This window comes from Anoplopoma fimbria, chromosome 6, assembly GCF_027596085.1.
Source record: "Anoplopoma fimbria isolate UVic2021 breed Golden Eagle Sablefish chromosome 6, Afim_UVic_2022, whole genome shotgun sequence".
Lineage (NCBI taxonomy): Eukaryota > Metazoa > Chordata > Actinopteri > Perciformes > Anoplopomatidae > Anoplopoma > Anoplopoma fimbria.
In genome coordinates this window covers 25,692,557-25,714,090 of record NC_072454.1, presented here as the reverse complement: position 1 = coordinate 25,714,090, position 21,534 = coordinate 25,692,557, and the positions used below count along the sequence as shown (strand labels likewise).

Here is a 21,534-nt window from a genome sequence, read left to right as displayed (position 1 = left end):
TCAAGCAGGTTGAAAGGTAGTGAGGCATGCCTGGTATTTGGGTGAGCTCAGGCATTCTGCCCCACAGCAACTCTCTTCCATCCATCTTCTCTGACAACTGCTGAGGACATTTTTGTTGTCAGAGTGGGATCACAAAATTGACACGACACAACACTGCAGCGATCAGTACTGACATTAAAGACCAGAGAGGAAGTTCAACCTGCTGTACTGCTCAGCTGTCACTTATTTTCTTGCGTACATTAGATCCTTAAATCTCACTGTAGATATATAGAAAGTTGTTATAGTTTAGATTTAGAAATGAACAGGTGGGTAGGGAGGTCATTTGAGGTAGTCAAAACCCAAACATGTTAATGTTTCCAACTGGTTTTTGCAAAAGGTCTTGTAAATTTCAGCCAGTTAGGAGTGAACTAAGGACAAACCTTTTTCTCAAAATGATCAAATAGATGAACATTGTAGTTGTTCAATTAGCAGGAGGCCTATAGTTTTTACATTTAGCAGTGCATCATTTGGAGGTCAGGAAATGTTCAGGATAGGTACCATTTTGGGGGGTTAATTTGTGGGTTTTAGCAACCAGGGGAGTTAACCTTCAACTATTTAAAACGTATTCATGCTGGGTATTTATCAGCTGATTCCAGTGTATTTTGATTTCTACATTCCTCCCCAGTGTGCAGAAGTCTTTGAAACAACATTTAGACCATCCTGTTTTGGGAAATGAATACAAAAAGCATAATTAAACAGTTTACGGAATAAATAAAAAGACAACCCATAGCCTATATCATAAAATGCTATATTTTTTCTGACGTGTATGTAGTCTTAGAAGTTTTATGTCTTTGGGCCTTTAAAAATTGTTGAAATAAAACAATCTAATAAAGTAAATACTTCTTACAGGAACTGCTTACTCGCTAACATGCAGAATGTTTAGAGGTCACAGATACAAATCCTTTAAGGGGTCATAAAATAACAGCTTCTCATGAGATTAAACGGGTTGATCTACTCTGAGGTAGTTATGTGTCGACACAGATCCAAACCTTAAATAGGAAGACAAAAACAGACCGGAGGAAAGCTCTTTTTTCTGAACAAAGACACTACCAAAGGCATGTGACGGCACACATTCAATCTGACAGTTAGAGGGAGAGAACTTATTCTGTTCCTCGTACTAATCAGCGTGTGCTCAGGCCAACAGGTCAAGATACTGAACTCTGCTCTGGAGACAGGAAGCCAGCAGTCTCATCGCCACATTCCTCATCTTGCATGCAGGTATGGCATTTTCAGTAAACACTCAAGTATGCATTGTGCATTTTTACTAGGTGACACATTCTTTGACTGCCGTGTTGACCCAACAGACAATTACAAGACGTGATGCAACTTCACTTCATGCAACTTAAATCTAGTCAGGAAACTCAAGAAGAAACATTTGCATTAGAAGACAGTTGCTTTATTTAAAACTATACATTAAGAAAAACAGGTTAATCATTAACATACATGGTATGTTTAAAAGCTTCACTACCACACAGAGCGCTCAGCACTGCGTGGAAAGATTGAAAGTATCTATCAGAAGCTGGTGATTAAGTTCATGTCCGTCTGAGGCGAGCTGGTCGGCAGGTTGTCTTTCACAGGAGACATGGGCTCTCCTTTTTTACACACACTAATCTTCTGGGAATCTCTGAAAAACACAAGTGCGGTTTTAGAGCGGTTTCATTGAAACAATCACTGATTAAAGTTAGTGGCATCACAGCTATGATGCCACCATGACAGTTTGTTTACATTACTTCCCATATCTAAGTGGGAGTGAGTCTATGGCTTAAGATGGTTCCTCTGTCCTACCGTGGCAATGTTTTTATGATCTCTGCCAGGAGATAATGAGATATGTAGTGAGTTCGTGAGTGAGTGTTGCTGATTGATTGTTTTTCTTTGGGACAGTGCGTTTGGCTAACCGCTAACACTTTATGGAGAAACCAGAACAAACACTGCTGCACGTGGCCACAACTCAGCAGCTGCTAGTTGGCAGACAACTTGAGGAGTTTCATTTTGTTTTTGGCAAGATTGTTTGAATGTATTATGGGAAGATAGTATGATGTGTATTATTGTTTAACTGAACCAATTGCTTGCATACATCGCCGCTTTATTTGGAGTTTGAATGAAGTGCGTTTTACGACACTTTAGAGCCCATTGGTTGCGTACATCACTGGTTATTTTATTGATGCATATGGTGTGTTTGGCTAACTGCTGATGGAACTACCAATACAAATGTAATACTTTAAAGTATCTATAAGTATTTATAAGTCACTTTCAAAAATCCACATGAATGCTCTTATGTGTGCATGTTGAAACATTTCTGATAATGCTTGCAGGTGAAGGTAGGTCTTCTCTCCTTCTAAGGTGATAGCACAATTACTGTACAGCAGCCACATTTTTCCATACTAAGTTGGACCGGCATAATTCAATACAGTCTGGTGACTTTAGTTTTTGGCAAGATTGTATGACGTGTCCCTAGAGCTCCCCTAGTCTGGCTGATGCCGGGGGTCCACAACCTCGCATTGTCCGATTCATTGGTTTTGTGAATCCCTTAGTCTGACCCCTCCCAGCCTTTGCCGGGAGCCCTCCAGGAGCTATTGCACCCAGGATCCTGGGGCATGCCTATCCCTGCGGGTGGTGGGATTCCCACAGGATGGACAGGCGGTTCGCAGCGATGTAGCTTGATTTTTGGGCGTTGGGTCCGGACCCATGGCCCCATGTGAAGAAGCCCGGCCAAGACGCTCGATTTAAGACAGTCCATCTACTCCCCCCCTACCGGGTCTGGCTCCAGGTAGGGTGCCCCCAGAATTCCCTATTCCGATTCATTGGGGTTTTGTGGGTCTGGGCTCAGCCTTAGTCTGACCCCATCCCACCGGAGACCACTTTGCCTTGGGAGACCCTACCAGGAGCTATTGCCCCTGACAACACAGCTCTCAGGATCACTGGGGCACACAAACCCCTCCACCACGATAAGGTGGCGATTCATTGGAGGAGATGGACAGGCGGTTCGGTGCAGCGTCAGCAGTGATGTTGCTGGGGAGAAGGACGTCTGGAGGAACCTCCTTAGCTTGCTGCCCCCGCGACCCGGCCCCGGATAAGCGGAAGGAAATGGATGGATGGATGGATGTATGACGTGTCTTATACGACAACTTTGAGCTGATTGCCCACATGAAGCTTTGTTTATACATGGCCGTGGCACCGTAGCAAGCAAAGGGTGTTTACGCTCAACGTGCTGTTTGTTGCAGTATTCTCTGAAATGCCAGAGGGCGTACAACTAAATGTGCTGTGAACGAGCAAGATGTTACAGGCAAAACGTCATAAATCAACCTCCTGAATGCCAAGGAGGGAATGTAATTTACTGTAAGCTCATAATTTATATTATTGACTACTTTATAACCTTTATACGAGCCCTGTATAGAAAAAAGTCAAGTATTGAAAGCGTTATAAAGAAACGCAGGTTAAATATCCCTTAAACTATTTGATTTGGCTGTAAAATATTTACTCAAATGTAGATTTTTAAGATCGCCAGTTTCTCAAGCATTTAAAAACGAATTATCTGTCTTCAGATGGTTACTAAAATTCAGTGGTGCACGACCATGCGACGAGACAACTTTCAGAACCTTCACACACGGCGCACATTAGGGATAGGAATCAGCAGGGACCTCCCGATACGATACTATCATGATACTTAGGTGGCGATTCGATATGTATTGCGATTCTGTAAGTATTGTGATTCGATATTACAATTTCTTTTGGTTATTTTTTTTTAAAACACTGGACCACAGTTGAATCATACCTTCAAATACAACACAGTCAAATTCACTTAGAGCTTTCCAAGTTTTATTTCAAGTTTTAATTCCTAAATCTTAACTTAATGACTGCAGGGCAGCCAATAGAGAAAATAAATAAAAATGTGCCCTATTATTGTATAGCCCCTGTCAACTGCACACAAACTGACAGATTAAGAAATGTAGGCTACTTTTAAACAATAAATAAAAGGTAAATTAAATAGAATGAATAAAAGTTTACTTAAAATATAAACTTTGAAATAAAGTTTATATTGAAATAAAGTTTCCTCCGCCGTTTTGTCTGATAACTCAGGATGGTGTCGAGTGATATGGGCACGTATGTTGGTCGTATTACCACAATACTTTATCTTTCCGTGGCATAGTTTGCAGACAGCATTGCTCATATCTAACTCATTTTTTCCTCGTAAATTATGAAAGCCAAAGTTCTTCCAGACGTGCGATTTAAACTGTTGAGGTGCAGCATGAATCTCGGGACTAACGTCTGACATGTTTGCTGTCCAACATGTTAGCCTTTGTATTCCTACCTAGCTACTACGTATGAAGCTGCGCTTCTAGCCGGAAGGAAATCATGAACGAATAGATTGCATTGCGCCATCTGTAGGATTATAAGCGGCAACGTTTTTTTCCGCCTTGAATAAAATAATTAAAAGTAGGCTACAGACAAAATATCGATGTGGGAGGCAGCGTGGCGATTTAAAAATCGTCACACACAAGAATTGCGATTTGTAACTGAATCGATTTTTCCCCCCATCCCTAGCGCACATGTCGTGATGACGACATTTTCTGGGGCTCGCACCTCAGGACTGCATCACAAAAGCAGGTATAAACCAAGCTTTACAACGCAGCTTGTTTTGGAGTTTGGTTGAATACCTTCAATCACACAATACCGTAGTGGTTGTTGCAGACACACCTGGTGGAAATCTGCACTTTACTGAGTGCTACTTTTTTATTTTAGTTTTAGAGTTGTGTCTGTCTTTGTTACTTTCACTACTCTGTGTTCAAAATGTATGCAAAGAAACAAATCCTTATGCATTCGTATAATAATTCCATAATGCTCGATGATGTTTACTAAGAAACTTTCTTTTAAAAACTGATTTTCACAATCGTGGAAAGCAAGCAAATTATAATATCAAAATATTCTATTACTTTCAGAGTAACTTGAGTATTTCTCTTTTACTTTTTGAAGCTGAAATTCTTCCAGAGGCTGCTGATGGTGGCTTGGGCACCAGGGTTGTTTTCATTATTGGAGGAAGAGGTTTTCTTCCCAGAACCCACAGACTTTCTCCTCAGTCCACTGGCCCTGGCAGGGCCCAGTGTTCGCACCTTTGCTGCCTGGCGCTGGTTGCTGGACATTGGCTTTGAGAGATCTGAAACCTGGAGGGAGAGAGACCAAGTTTGTAAGACAAGATTGAAAAATAGAGGAAAATACACACAAGGTTTTACTGCTATGAAAAATGACATGTGAAAATGAATATGCTAACCCCGGTCAGCATTATTGCAGGGGCATCTCTCTACAATACTGTGCATTTTTGAATGCAAGCTTTCCTAAGAAGTGTAGAATGGTCTACTTTAACCCTTTTTCTACGTAGCGATATTTTTGAGAACGATGTCTACGACTTTGGGAAGAACTAAGTTAACACTGCTTGGATAGCGTAGCTAACGTTAGTGGGCTAAGACACTGTCTATGGGCTGCGGTGGACCCACACTATAAATTAACGCAACCAGCGAACTGTGGCATTATTGTGAAATATAATGTTAGTTGCTTTTACTAGGGAAACCTAATGATCAACTAATGAACAGTACTCTGTTCAATTCCAGCCAGGATCTTTGTGGCATGTCATATCCCTCACTCTGCCTTTGTTTACTGCCTGCCTATGTGTTTTCTGATTTTCAATATAGACAAAAATGCCAGAAATATATTGATTTAATGATAACTTTGAATACGTTGGTACTGACTTAACGAATAAACAGCAATGTTGTTTTTTGGGTGTGTAATTTGTGAGAGAGAGGGAGAGATACTAAGAGTAAGAGAAGGGGAAAAAACAGCAAATATGTGTATTTCCCAAAACGTTCTTTTTAAACTTCATCATGAAGGGCAAGAACCTTTCAAATAACAGGAGAACACATGTCATTCTTGAGCCTTGTCTCTGTTCACTGGGCTGCTTTTTGAGAGCAAAGGATTTCATATGCAAGATAAAATGGATTTACTATGGGAGACTGTGGGTATAAGCCAATTGCCAATTGGTCTAATATTTGAGCCAGCACTCTAGCCACCCAAGACGATTGCGATAGGTTAAAGATATACAAAACAAGCCATAGCATTTTTTCCCCATACACCATAATGCTGGGGAGATATGTCTGGCTTTAAGACTGTATGATGGATAAAGCTTTGGAGACTCCTCTAGAACTTAAATATATAATTCACCCTTTTCCTCAGCGTAATGAATGGCATGCTTTGAAAATGAGTTGGATGGGAATATTAGTTTTTTTACTTGTCTGTGAGGAAATACCTCATAACCTGCACATATTCCATGCTGACAATGGACACTAAACGTTATGCTAATGAAATGCATTCGAGATTTACACAACCCTCCTCCATTGTGTAATGGTAAAATAAAACAATATGCAACTCAGTGCCTTTAAATAAGAAAAAAAAAATCACGATTCAACCAAAAATCCATAACGTTCGTCGTAACTGAGGCACAAACCCGCCTTTGATCTCAGCATGCCAGGTTTCAGATCTGCTTCTGTTGAGAGTGTTGGACTCTGCTCTGGCTCAGAATCTCTGCTTGAATTCATATCCTGAGGAAGTAAATGAAAGACATGTAAGAACACAAAGCCATGCTACCAAAATAGCATTCTGCACACCCACTCATGAGACATTAAACTCTGATGATGACGTATATGTGAAGGCTGAAACATTTATAAAGGCAGTGGAGATTAGTATGAACGCACAGTTGTAGCATCCTCTTGGTGGGAGGAGGGGAAGTTGCAGGTGAAGACTTGCTCTTTTTGGCAGGAAGTAAAGTCAGGCTGGGACTGGGAGAAGTAGGCGCTGTCCTGGGAGGGAGGTGAATCTTGGAGGTCATCCTTTTCCTCTGGTTTTCCATCAGTGGAGGCCTGACGTGGGGGTGACATGTCTCCGGGTGGTTTGTGGGTCTTTGTGGACAAGGAGAAACTCTCCTTCTTATACTGAAACTGCTGCAGGGCGGACAGGCCTGAGGTGGACTTAGGCGTTCTCAATTGTTCAGTTTTGGAGGAGCTGCCTGACCACTGAAACAGCCTAGGGCCCCGCCTGGCTGAACTTGGGGATGTCTTGCCAGTTGATGCTGGTGGGCTGGGGGTGTTCAAGGGTGGAATGTCGGGACCATAACTGTCCTTGTTCTGGGTGTTGGGAGAGTTGTCCTGAGTGGGACTCCCAGCTCTGGGCTCTTCATCCTGAGGTAAATCCTCCTGAGGAGACACCTTAGTGTTCAGACTGGCTGCTGTACTGGAACTGCTGAAGAATCTACATGTGGATATAAACACACCCACTTTAGGATACCATACATGCCGACCTGCTCAGTTTGCAAACTGCCGTACATGGAAAACAAAACATTGTAAATATATACATACGTATACAGATTTACAGATTGTAATTTGTGATTTTGGGCTATACAAAATAAACTGAATTTAATATACACACCGATATATATATATATATATATATACAGTGGGTACGGAAAGTATTCAGACCCCTTTAAATTTTTCACTCTTTGTTTCATTGCAGCCATTTGCTAAAATCGAAAAAGTTCATTTTTTTTTCGCATTAATGTACACTCAGCAACCCATCTTGACAGAAAAAAACAGAAATGTAGAAATTTATTAAAAAAGAAAAACTGAAATATCACATGGTCATAAGTATTCAGACCCTTTGCTGTGACACTCATATTTAACTCACATGCTGTCCATTTCTTCTGATCCTCCTTGAGATGGTTCTACTCCTTCATTGGAGTCCAGCTGTGTTTAATTAAACTGATTGGACTTGATTAGGAAAGGCACACACCTGTCTATATAAGACCTTACAGCTCACAGTGCATGTCAGAACAAATGAGAATCATGAGGTCGAAGGAACTGCCCAAGGAGCTCAGAGACAGAATTGTGGCAAGGCACAGATCTGGCCAAGGTTACAAAAGAATTTCTGCAGCACTCAAGGTTCCTAAGAGCACAGTGGCCTCCATAATCCTTAAATGGAAGAAGTATGGGATGACCAGAACTCTTCCTAGACCTGGCCGTCCAGCCAAACTGAGCAATCGTGGGAGAAGAGCCTTGGTGAGAGAGGTAAAGAAGAACCCAAAGATCACTGTGGCTGAGCTCCAGAGATGCAGTAGGGAGATGGGAGAAAGTTCCACAAAGTCAACTATCACTGCAGCCCTCCACCAGTCGGGGCTTTATGGCAGAGTGGCCCGACGGAAGCCTCTCCTCAGTGCAAGACATATGAAAGCCCGCATAGAGTTTGCCAAAAAACACATGGAGGACTCCCAAACTATGAGAAATAAGATTCTCTGGTCTGATGAGACCAAGATTGAACTTTTGGCGTTAATTCTAAGCGGTATGTGTGGAGAAAACCAGGCACTGCTCATCACCTGCCCAATACAATCCCAACAGTGAAACATGGTGGTGGCAGCATCATGCTATGGGGGTGTTTTTCAGCTGCAGGGACAGGACGACTGGTTGCAATTGAAGGAAAGATGAATGCGGCCAAGGAAAGATGAATGCGGCAGAGATATCCTGGAAGAAAACCTCCTCCAGAGTGCTCAGGACCTCAGACTGGGCCGAAGGTTCACCTTCCAACAAGACAATGACCCGAAGCACACAGCTAAAATAACAAAGGAGTGGCTTCGGAACAAGTCTGTGACCATTCTTGACTGGCCCAGCCAGAGCCCTGACCTAAACCCAATTGAGCATCTCTGGAGAGACCTGAAAATGGCTGTCCACCAACGTTCACCATCCAACCTGACAGAACTGGAGAGGATCTGCAAGGAAGAATGGCAGAGGATCCCCAAATCCAGGTGTGAGAAACTTGTTGCATCATTCCCAAGAAGACTCATGGCTGTACTAGCTCAAAAGGGTGCTTCTACTCAATACTGAGCAAAGAGTCTGAATACTTATGACCATGTGATATTTCAGTTTTTCTTTTTTAATAAATTTGCAAAAATTTCTACATTTCTGTTTTTTTCTGTCAAGATGGGTTGCTGAGTGTACATTAATGCGAAACACACACACACACGCACACGCACACACACTAAATAATGAGTCTCAAAAAAAGCTGATCATTAGATGTGGTTGATCCTGTTATGTCACCTGCTGCATGTGGCTTGGCTGTCCTCCTCAGCTTCCTGGTTTCGCCTCTGCAGAAGGGTGGCGAAGCGGTTGCGTGTACGAGGCTGACTGGTTAATGTTGGCTTGTCCGGATGCTGGTCTGACCTGGACCTCTTGGGACTGGAGGACAAGTACTGCTGGAACACATCCTGGTCTGATACACTAGTGTCTATGGAAGGAAAAAGACAAGTACTGTCCAGATTTCATAATAAAATACCTAGTATTTTGTTGCCATAGTGACTCTGTTTCCTAAAGGATCAATAATAGCACCTGCAAATTATTCATGAGGACTGGGTTGGGTGAATCCATTACGAACAAAACTGTAAAACCAATTTTATCAGCACAAACTAAAGTAAACTAAAGAACAGCAATACACATTGGCTTAATGCAGTAATGAGGAATCTATAGTATGTATTGAGTATTTTTTTCCATTTCATCACATTCATTTCTTTTGGAATGTTTCATGGTTTGCTTGTTTTTGCTTAAGGCCTGCAAACTACATTTGAAAGCTTATTTTTGCCAACTCCAAATAAATAAATAATTTAGTTGAAAAGGAAAAAAGGACTAGACTAGTCAATAAGTCAAATTTCTATGTGTAAATGTTCTGTGAGATAATAACAATAAAAGGTGCATTGACAACAAAATGAATTGCAGTTCCATGTTCAGTAAATAAATTCCTGTTTTTAAACATTGCTAGTTGACTCCCAGGGAAGTAAAGAGGGATTTGGTTGTAGCTAGGGATGATAATACTTAATTGCATAGCTGGTCCACCTTAAAGGTCAGTCCTATGCTGATGATAAATGATGGATTTAACCTGTTTATGCAGCAGACAAGAGACCTATCTTGTTGGTTAACGGTTCATTATGCATACAGAGATTCCTTGCTTAACAGTTAGATATCATCAAATAACCAAAAACCCATTCATATCCTACAGGTGAGCAGTGGGGACAAACTAGGAAATCTGTAGATGTTCAAACCTAAACCTTGTCTTTTAATTGTTCCACAGCCTAACTACCTATGGTCATTAGCTGTCATCAACCAATCAGATGTATGCACTGCAGTCGACTTGTTAACTGAGAAGGCTAAAATTAGCATATTATTGTTAAAAAGCATGCAGCAATAAAAACATTGAATGTTTATAGCTCACCTTCTCGTGTTCTCTTCACCTGCAGCTCTCTGGAGGCCGGCCTGAGACCGACCAGGCTGATGATTCTCTCCTTCCCCCTGGTGGAGGGAGGCCTGTCTGGGGAGGCAGTAGACAGGGGCGGGGTGACTGCAGCTGTCTTAAAGCCTCCACTCCAGATACTGGGCCCAGTGGGTACTGGTGAGTCGTTCCAGCTGCGACTGCGAGGTTTAGAAAGCTAAAAGGGACATTTTCAAAGTTGTTCTAAATTAAATGTCCCACATAGTTAAAGGAGACCTGAAATTGACTGTGATCTGATACCTGTGGAGTAAGTTTGTCTGGGCTGAAGTCATCTATCCTCTCCATGGTGTTGATGTCAAGGTTTCCCAAGGCCATCTGCAGGCCTTTGTCATCTCCTACATTACTGGATTTAATGTCATCAAGGATAAAATACTTTGCAAGTGATGGCGAGGAAACTAACCAAAATCATTTCCACTGTTTAAAAGGTGACACTACATACAGTGTGATTCAGGGCAGGAGGATACAGTCCAGCGTAGCTGAGCTTGGCCAGGTCGATGTGCTCTGGGTACGGGTTGAGAGGTACAACCTTCCTTCTGACAGGATCAAACACCAACTGGTAGAGGAAGGTGTTATTGGCTCTGATGAATCCCTCAATGTACTGCTCAGGTATGACTAGATTCATCTTCAGATATTGGCCCATCTTTCTGATCACCTGACAGGGTGACAAAAAAGCTCACAATAAGCTGTCTGCCACTGGACCACTGCTGCAAGGTTTTACTAAGGGAATGCTCGTTATCGGTGCCACCGTCAACCATACAGACTAAATCATGCAGGTTCACCAAAACTCCTTCAGCCTCTGACTCCAGCAGGGCCCCCAGCAGCAACCAACCCACTGTGGACTAATCCAGATCCAGCTCCTCCTTCGGCAAGGAGCAATTCAATTCAATTCAGTTTATTTTGTATAGCCCAGAATCACAAATTACAAATTTGCCTCAGAGGGCTTTACAATCTGCACACATGCTACATCCTCTGTCCTTACACCCTCACATCTGCACAGGAAAAACTCCCCTAAAAAACCCTTTAACAGGGAGAAAAAAGGAAGAAACCTCTGGGAGAACGACAGAGGAGGGATCCTTCTCCCAGGATGGACAGAATGCAATAGATGTCATGTGTACAGAATGAACAGCATAACAGAGATACAACACATTCAATGTATATGACATAAATGATTCATATAATCACAGTAGTAAGCAGAGTAATGAAGGAAAAAAATTAAGACTACTTATAATAACAGCAGCAATGACTATAGTAGAATTATAATTATGAAATAGGGAAAAGTAATAGTAATGTAACTAATAATAATAATGGAAGTAGCAGTGGGTGTCAGCCGGGTCACAGCAGGAGGCACGACTACGGTCCAGGGACCACAACGATTCATGGAAACCTGCATGGAAGCCTTGCTGTTCTGTCGGCCCCCGCTTGGAGCCAACCCAGGCACCATGCTCCGGTGGGGCCCAGGACGGGTCCAGTGCCCCTATAACTTTACGTTATAGTCTCACTCTAAATCTGTTAGACCCCTTAATAATGGTGATACCATGTTTTCCACAAGGTGATTTGTGAGACGCTGGAGGTTTTTTGTTTTCCAGATTTTAGTCAGATGAGTTAAACCTGCTTTCCCGTTTCTATGTTGATCTATCAATCTTAAAAGTGAGGTACCTCTTGAATCACAACTTTAATTAGTAGTCACCTTGCAAAATACATAACCCAACTTCAGAATCTCCCCATCTGGTCTCACCTTGAGGATATCCGGGTCTTTGGCCAGTCGCAGCAGTTTGCAGGCTTTGCCTAGACCGATGCCATGTAGGGAGGCCAGATAGTCGCATCCAGAGAGGATGCACATGTAGCGAAACTTCTCCTCTGTGAAAATGTTCCCCAGAGAGCGACAGCGGCCCATGTTGCTTTGCTCTATCTCCAGGCCATTGCCCTGCTTGTCCATTTTGAGGATCACCTGCATGATTGTTAAAGACAATTGATTTAGAAGTTGGTGGCAATGTAAGAGTAGTGGTAGTACTACATGAGGCCATTACTTAAAGGCGGTGTTTGCCTATGGTTAAGGTATTGTTTGCTGCATACATGATCAACACTGAAGTGTGTGATTGTGTTGTTGTTGTTTTTTCACCGACTAGCGCTGGTCTGATATAGTCCGTCATTTCTCTCCTCACTTGCCAGTCAACTTACTTGTCGTTCTTACCGAAGAACTCAAAGTAAGTACTAGTACCTTTTTCCACCCACGCAAACTTTAATCTGGTTTAAATGATAACAACCAATAACATAACACTTCTCCATAGAACCATCCGGGCCCTGTTCTCCAAAGGCAGTTTAACTAATTCAGGCTAACAAACTGATATCAGGCTAAATTAATCCTGTTTATTCTCATCCTGCTATTTTGGTTGATTGACAGCAGTTTGATAATTGATTTGTAAATCATGGCTGGAGTTATCTCGGGTAGCAATGTGCTCTTATTGTAAAATAAAGGCAAAATTAGTGTAGAGGTGTCGGAGTGCTGATCATGTGATTGCAGTTTCATGAGTTAGGTAAGCCGAGAACAGTCAATAAGTCTAATTTTATACGTGTTCCTGCGTGTTGTTCTACATTTTGCCTCCACAATATTTCCACATCACTGTTTAACAACTTGGTGAGGCTTAAACAATTTTCATCAACACTCGTTCTTTATTAAACTAAGAAAGTGAGCCATTTGTATTGGAAAATGACTTCATGTATGTGTTTCACAGAAAAACATCTGGTCCAGTTGACTGTCAATAAGAATGCACTTTTGCAGATTTGGGCTTAAGAACTTGTCCAGATGGACTTTAAACCAGTTTCAAAGAACCCAAACAGCACTTGTGTCAAATCTTCAACGCTCTAATATGAGAACTCTTATCCCCGTACAAAGAATGGTTTCCTTTATGTATTTACACACATATGCAGCTGAAAATGCATCTCTGGAACTGGTACACCATACCTTTTTGCAGCCGAATGCCAGCAGGTCAGAGTCTTCTGTGATGACAGCCTGGGCCAAACCAGATTTATTGAGGTACGCTAACTGAGCATCAGCTTCATATGGAGCCACAACACAGTCCACTCCTCTCTTCCTTGCTGCCTGGATTAAAAAATAAATACAAAACATTTTCTACATAACCACACCAACATGCAACATCGCTGGTTGTAACAAAATCAAAATAAAGTATCAGAGAAAAAAGGGGTCTAAATGGAAAAAATTATATTGTCAAACCCTTTCTTATGTTGGCAGGGCCTCTACTGGGTCTAGATAAGCGTCTGGTTCAAAAGTAATTTAGCTGACTTCACTGACAGTCAGCTAAGCTGAGAACATCGTCGCCCTGCGACGAGGTTCCCTCTGTTTCCATCAACCTTCTCCTTTTGCCTCATAGAAAGTTTGGTTGTTTGGTCAACAAGACTGAGTTTAAGTTTACAGCCATGTTGTTGCTCTGCATTGCTCCATTTAAAATTATGCTGTTTAAAAAAAATAAAAGTGAAAAAATGCTTTTGGTCTTCTTGACCACTTTCAGGTGGATGCCCTGGAGTAAAGGTACACATACAATTTAGGAGATGGGAAGTCCTCACCTTAATTAGGTTATGAGCCATGGCTGGGGTGATGTTAACACAGCGGGTAAAACAGTCTCTGGCCTCGGACAGTTTGCCTTCACGTAGTAGCTGTCGGCCCTTCTGAAGGTTGCTTTCTCTGCGCCTGAAAGGTACATGAATGAAACAGAATTAATAATAGAACACTTATGTTGTTTGTGGAGAGGCTCTGTTGTCACCTGTCGACAGGTCTGTACATTCCACTCTGCATCTTCACACATAACAATGTTGCTCTGTTGCCGTTTAGGAATGCAGGGCTTCTAATAGGCCAAGCTTTGTCTGAGCGTGTTTGTAACAGGTATGAAAAACACTGGATTATCGTGTGCCATCAGTTCTTCTCAGATAATAATGCAGCTTCAGTTTCTGTTATGGTCACATATAATTTATCTTTTCACACAAGATTCTCTGTGAGGTTTGTTTCTGTGTGAGTGATCTGCTACATCTCTTTTCCCAGTTTTTGGCCAGTAGACCACTCCATAGAAGATGGCTGATGCCACAACAGAGTCGGAAAAGGTCCTCAGGAGGGCTCCCTGCAAAGGGGTGTTTAACCTGGGTGGAAGTCAACAACCAGCTCTTTGGTTTTCCCAGAGTTGATCTGGAGGCGGTTCCGCTGGTACTATCTTATAAAGCCCTGGTTCAGTTCTCTGTATTCTCCATCATCACCGGCCGTGATGACGCCGTCGATTGCAGAGTCGTCAGAGAACTTTTGCAGGTGGCCGTTAGCAGAGTTGTGTTTGAAGTCCGAGGTGTATATGGTGAAGAGGAAGGGAGCCAGAACGGTTCCTTGTGGGGCCCCCCATGCTGCAGGACACCAGATCAGACTCACACTCCCGTGTCTGCACATACTGTGGACGGTTGGTGAGGTAGTCAAGGATCCATGCAGTGAGGTGGTGGTCCACCTCTGCTCCAGCTTGTCCTCGGAAGCAAAGGTTGGATGGTGTTGAAGGCACTGGAGAAATCATAAACATGTTTCTCACAGTGTTTCCAGCTTTTTGGTATGCGAACTGAAGTGGGTCTATAGGTGAGCTCACCAGGGGGCAGAGATGTACAAGGACCAGCTCCTCCAGGGTCTTCATCAAGTGCGATGTCAGTGCCACCGGCCTGAAGCTGTTGAGGTCCTCCGGGTGCGGGGTTTTTGGGACTGGTACCAAGCAGGATGTTTTCCACAGTTGTGGCACTCTCCCCAGCTTCAAGATCAGATTGAAGACGTGCTCCACTATCCCACACAGCTGGTCTGCGTTGGACTTGAGGAGCCTTGAGCTGATGCCATCTGGACCCACAGCCTTTCTCGCCTTGATCTTCTTTAGTTATTTTCTTACCTGGTTTGTTGTGAGGGACATGTTGGGGGGTGGGGGCTCTGTGCTGTAGGTTTTTGAAAGGGGTTGGGGTGCTGGTCAGGAAGTGCAGTGTATGAGGAGGGTGGACGGGAGCTGAATGTTGTGGGAAGGGTGGGGGGCAGACGATGGGGGTTGCAGCAGCAGGGAGGACTGGGTAGGGGGAGGGAGGATGACTGATCAAATCTGTTAAAGAATAAGTTCAGCTCATTCACCCACATTTGGTCCCCCACAGGCTGTAGGTTGTGTCCAGATATTGTCTTGAGGCCCTTCCAGACCCGATTGATGTTTTTCTGCTGCAACTGATCCTCCATTTTCATCCTGTGGTTGTTTTTCCTTTACCTGATCCTTCTCCTCAGCTCCCTTCTGCACAGTCTTCAGCTCCTCCTCGTTTCCTGACCTAAATGCCCTCTTCTTCTCCTTGAGGAGGGCATTTATCTCAGGATTTATCCAGGGTTTGCTGTTGGAGAAACACCATACAGTGTTTCTTACTTTCTTTGTCAGAACCATGTAAAACGTGGCATCAAATTATATAAAAACAATTAGTTTAATTCCTTCACTTTGTTGACAAAGCAGGGGAATTCTCTGTGATGTGTGAACAGTGCTGCATAGAAGCTGTGTTGGATGGTTTTGTCTTTGACAAAACTAATGCTGCTGCTTTCTTTTTTCTTTCTTTTTCACTGTAGAACCAGCGTCTCCCGGATAGAAGAGGTTAACCTTATGATGAATAACCTTCTGTTATCTTCAGAGAACATTTAGATAAGAGGGAAAACATTTTAAAACACTGAATAATCAGTCAATCAACTTGATTAAAACACGTCCTTCTGTTTCGGATGTACCAACCAGTGTGATTTATTCCTTTTATCTGCTAGTCTTATGTGCCGGTTTCCAAGCAACGTCATCAGTGCACACGGGGTAGAAAACAAACCAGAATGACTGACAGCTTATGAAGAGATCAACATGAGGAGGTTGTTTTGCCTAAAAATGCATGAATCGCAAAATGAATGGGTGAATACGTTTATCATGTAGAGAAGAAAAGCGGATTGAAGATTGAGGATAATTAGCTGTTTGCTTTAGCTACCTGGTCAAGCCATGCATTTTCTATGGTGCATAGCACTGGAAGGTGGTGGATAGTTTTTGCACAGAACATGCTGAGGAAGAAAGACAGCTCACACTTTGACTGTGTCCCACTCTCTGTGCTCATGTTTGGTGATCAGTTTTACGTGCATTTATAGTTTCAGTTTGGACAGCTGATAGAGGTGCAGTCTGATGGCTCTTCTAGGACTTTTGAAGTCGTAGATGGTACGCTGTCCACGAAATGTAAGTGTCGTGCATCTATACACTCATGCACAATAAAGGTAAATACTCACTCCCTGCGAGCCTTTTCCACTTCTTTTTTTGAAGGCAAATTGCGTCCATCAAACACCAGAATTGGTTTGACGCCGAAGGTCAAAAGCATTTCCACTAATTTCATGCAGTACAGCACATACCTAGGATAGAAGGAATCAAAATGTCAATATCAGTTCTGGACATACAATCCTCATTGCCAGATCACTGTTAGTGTCATTGACACAATAGATTAATAGTTGTAACTGTTTGTATTTTGCTGTATTTGATCTGGTAGGAATAAAGTTACCTGGTTTCATTGCAGTATCAGCTGATTGGTTAAAAGATACAAAATGCTACCGGGACCTGGTTGGATCATTTAGATCAGGCAATGAAGCCTTGAGAGCACACTAGTCTTTGACCAAGCTAAACCTGCTTACCGTCCTTGCTGTGTTTACTGTGCTTATCATTCTTGTATAGTATGTTTAACATATTTTGTTTCCAAATAAGATTTTGTCTTAAAGAACAAAGTTTTTTGTAAACGGCTGAAAAGAAGAACATGGGCTATTAGTGTCATTGAAGCAAGCATCAACTACAGTCAGGTCCATAAATATTTGGACATTGACACAATTTTCATCATTTTGGCTCTGTACACAACCACAGTGGATTTGAAATGAAACAATCAAGATGTGCTTTGAGTGCAGACGGTGTAGGAATTACAAGACATTTTATACGTGGTCCCTCCCTTTTGAAGGGACCAAAAGTAATTGGACAATTGGCTGATCAGCTGTTCCATGGCCAGGTGTGTGTTATTCCCTCATTATTTCATTAACAAGGAGCAGATAAAAGGTCTAGAGTTCATTTCAAGTGTGGGATTTGCATTTGGAATATGTTGCTGTCAATTCTCAATATGAAGTCCAAAGAGCTGTAGCTGTCAGTGAAGCAAGCCATCATTAGACTGAAGAATCAAAACAAACCCATCAGAGAGATAGCAAAAACATTAGGTGTGGCCAAATCAACTGTTTGGTACATTCTTAAAAAGAAAGAAAGCACTGGTGAGCTCAGCAACAGCAAAAGACCCGGAAGACCAAGGAAAACAACTGTGGTTGATGACCGAAGAATTCTTTACCAGGTGATGAAAAAACCCTTCACAACAGTTGGCCAGATCAAGAACACTCTCCAGGAGGTAGGCGTATCCGTGTCAAAGTCAACAATCAAGAGAAGACTTCACCAGAGTAAATACAGAGGGTTCACCACAAGATGTAAACCATTGGTGAGCCTCAAAAACAGGAAGACCAGATTAGAGTTTGCCAAAAAGCCTGTACAGGCAAGAGTATGGAGAAGGGAAGGAACTGCTCATGATCCAAAACATACCACCTCATCAGTGAAGCATGGTGGTAGTGTTATGGCATGGGCATGTATGGCTGCCAATGGAACTGGTTACCTCATATTTATTGATGATGTCACTGCTGACAAAAGCAGCAGGATGAATTCTGAAGTGTTTCGGGCAATATTATCTGCTCATATTCAGCCAAATGCTTCAAAACTCATTGGACGGCGCTTCACAGTGCAGATGGACAATGACCCGAAGCATACTGCAAACGCAACCAAAGAGTTTATCAAGGCAAAGAAGTGGAAAGTTCTGCAATGGCCAAGTCAATCACCTGATCTAGATCCAATTGAGCATGCATTTCACTTGCTGAAGGGAAACTGCCCAAGGAACAAGCAGGAACTGAAGACAGTGTCAGTAGAGGCCTGGCAGAGCATCACCAGGGATGAAACCCAGCGTCTGGTGATGTCTACAGGTTCCAGACTTCAGGCTGTCATTGACTGCAAAGGATTTGCAACCAAATATTAAAAGTGACAATTTGATTTAAGATTATGTTACTTTGTCCAATTACCTTTGGTCCCTTCAAAAGGGGAGATCATGTATATAATTTGTTGTAATTGCTACAGTGTTTACCTGATTTGGATGTAAATACCCTCAAATTGAAGCTGAAAGTCTGCACTCAAAGCACATCTTGATTGTTTCAATGTCCAAATATTTATGGACCTGACTGTATATGCTTGGAGCCAACAGCAATAGGTGGGCATTTTCAAGAAATAGAAAGAACCCTACTAACCTTCACAATACATTAACATATTTCTGAACACAATTTATTTTACATTCGACGAGAATAATACAAATGCTTACTGGTCAGTTGGTTCTCCTTTAGCGAGCTTCTCAGCACATGAAAATGCTCCTTTATGCAGCCAACAGTATGTGTCCACAGCTACGGTCTGGCCTTTATATTTTTTCACGCTGATGGGCTCTGCAGCATCTTTGATGAACTGCAGCAGTCCGGAGATTCCCATTTTCAGCTGCTGATATGAGCCACGCTGGTTCTGCAGCTGTCAAAGAATCATGAACGTACTGATAAAAAACAACTGCATACACTTTTGGTGGGGAAAGGTATATAAATAACAACACCTGCATACGGGAGATCCATTTCCACACATGCTGAGAATGTAACATTGTAGATTTGTTGTTTTTTCATGCTTGCCATCTATGACCTCGGGTGACTGTGTTGTCCAGCCCCTCAGATTTGGGACTCACTGCCAGGCAAAGGAAATCTCATTTTATGGCTTTGTCTCTTTTTGATTATTTAGGGAGCAATTTATACCTTAATTATTAGACTGACACGGTGGAAAGATGAGAGAAATTTAGAGGGACAGCGATGAACAATGACATGCAACAAAAGTCCCCAACTGGAATCAAACCAGAGACGTTGTGGTTCATCGCATGTTATCCTGTTGGTGAAAAGAAACTAGGTTTGACATTTGATTTGTCAGATTAAGACTGTCCAAATACAAAAATGGAACCTGTTGTCACCCTCAATAGCAAGATCAATACATGGAATTTTACAATAAACACTATGTCAATATCTTCTGATGCTGTTGACGGTCACTTTGGAAAAGGAATATCAGTAAACACATTTATATATATAAAAAAGCTAAGTACATTTCTGTATCTATTCCTCATTTTTCATTTGTATGTTTTTAATATCACCCGACATTTCTAATCTTGGGAGTGAGCAACTGAGTGCTGTTCACTCTGCTCATCCAATAGGACATCTGCGCCTTTAGAGGTGCACTAACTACATACTGTGTGACCAACACATGCCAAAGACCAGGGTTCACAAAGAACCACTTGATCCTTTGCTTCTGCTTGATGTCAGTGACTGCTAAGGACACTACAGTATCATTGAGAATTCAGCGCTCACATGGAAGAATCCTGTCATACTTACAGCAACAGAAACCCTCTCCATGAGGAACTGTGGCAGCTGGGCAGCTCATTCACATTTTTATTCCTGTTCTATCTTTATTTTGTTGTATAGTATGTGTATTTATTGTCTGTGTCTGTGTAGTTGTATAGTATGTGTATTTATTGTCTGTGTCTGTAGCTGTATAGTATGTGTATTTATTGTCTGTGTATGTATAGTATGTTATTTATTGTCTGTGTAGTTGTATAGTATGTGTATTTATTGTCTGTGTAGTTGTATAGTATGTGTATTTATTGTCTGTGTAGTTGTATAGTATGTGTATTTATTGTCTGTATAGTTGTATAGTATGTGTATTTATTGTCTGTGTAGTTGTATAGTATGTGTATTTATTGTCTGTGTAGTTGTATAGTATGTGTATTTATTGTCTGTGTAGTTGTATAGTATGTGTATTTATTGTCTGTGTAGTTGTATAGTATGTGTATTTATTGTCTGTGTAGTTGTATAGTATGTATTTATTGTCTGTGTATTGTATAGTATTTATTGTCTGTGTAGTTGTATAGTATGTGTATTTATTGTCTGTGTAGTTGTATAGTATGTGTATTTATTGTCTGTGTAGTTGTATAGTATGTGTATTTATTGTCTGTGTAGTTGTATAGTATGTGTATTTATTGTCTGTGTAGTTGTATAGTATGTGTATTTATTGTCTGTGTAGTTGTATAGTATGTGTATTTATTGTCTGTGTAGTTGTATAGTATGTGTATTTATTGTCTGTGTAGTTGAGCTGCTGCAACACTTGGGGATCAATAAAGGAATATAACAGAAACACTACTTTAACCCATTGCAGCGTTATAATAAGCCCTCTTTAATGAAGCTAAAGCTAGCCAACACCAAACACTATAGAAAACGTAAATGTCCGGTACGTGGAGACCTGATTGAGGAATATAAAACCGCCGAATGTAGCACAAAACCTCAAGAAAGTATAAATGCCATCGAGTTATGCAATAAGACCTGTAAGCAAATCAACATTAAATTGCATGTTCATAGTATAGTCATGTCATCGTACCCTGTTATAGGAGGAACACACCCGGGTCCAGTGGTACTAGTTGGACGGCTACGTTAACGTAACTGAACAAAGTGGACCGTTTCTTTGCTTCTATAAGGCTGACTGTGGACTGTAATGTGTCAACGAGGACACACACCGACCCTAACAACACGCACACCAACATAACGATGACTGTCGAATGAAACTTACTTGTTTTCTGATGACTTTTATCGATATAAACACACACAGGCGGCCTGACAGGTAAGAAGCTGGAGCGATTTGGTTTTAGCGGCAAAAAGAAGGATTTCAGTAAGAGCTGCTGCTATTGGCCAGCTGGTCAGAGGGGGAGGGGCTTCAGAACCTAACGGCTACACCGGCCGGTTCTCAACCAGTGAACTTCTCTGTACTTGTGAAACGTCATCTAGCGGCCCAGGTTCTGTTCCAATACACAGAGTTCATATATATATATATATATATATATATCAGACAAGTACGGTCCAGATACCGGATGTGTCCTTGCTCCGCCCGTATATATATATATATATATATATATATATATATATATATATATATATATATA

General features: G+C 41.8%; 1 protein-coding gene across 1 annotated transcript; it reads right to left on the bottom strand.

Annotated features, from left to right (window-relative positions):
- Window positions 1–1,437: 1,437 nt before the first annotated feature.
- exo1 (exonuclease 1) lies at window positions 1,438–21,287 on the bottom strand. Its single transcript, XM_054600309.1, has 14 exons — window positions 21,165–21,287; window positions 18,844–19,040; window positions 16,694–16,813; window positions 13,972–14,095; window positions 13,352–13,489; window positions 12,125–12,337; window positions 10,854–11,041; window positions 10,630–10,732; window positions 10,333–10,546; window positions 9,168–9,354; window positions 6,780–7,332; window positions 6,537–6,626; window positions 5,002–5,198; window positions 1,438–1,663 (listed from the first exon to the last, which is right to left on the bottom strand). The coding sequence occupies exons 2-14, from the start codon at window positions 19,002–19,004 to the stop codon at window positions 1,552–1,554; spliced, it is 2,400 nt and encodes a 799-aa protein (XP_054456284.1). The 5' UTR covers window positions 19,005–19,040; window positions 21,165–21,287; the 3' UTR covers window positions 1,438–1,551.
- Window positions 21,288–21,534: the final 247 nt, after the last annotated feature.

Bases quoted from the DNA above. Each gene is read 5' to 3' on its own strand.
- exo1 (XM_054600309.1), bottom strand. From the start codon at position 19,004: ATGGGAATCTCCGGACTGCTGCAGTTCATCAAAGATGCTGCAGAGCCC. The intron at 12,338-13,351 runs GTATGGTGTACC...ACAATCATGCAG, and splicing joins TGGCATTCGGCTGCAAAAAG to GTGATCCTCAAAATGGACAA. The intron at 10,547-10,629 runs GTATCAGATCAC...TGTCCCTTTTAG, and splicing joins CAGACAAACTTACTCCACAG to CTTTCTAAACCTCGCAGTCG.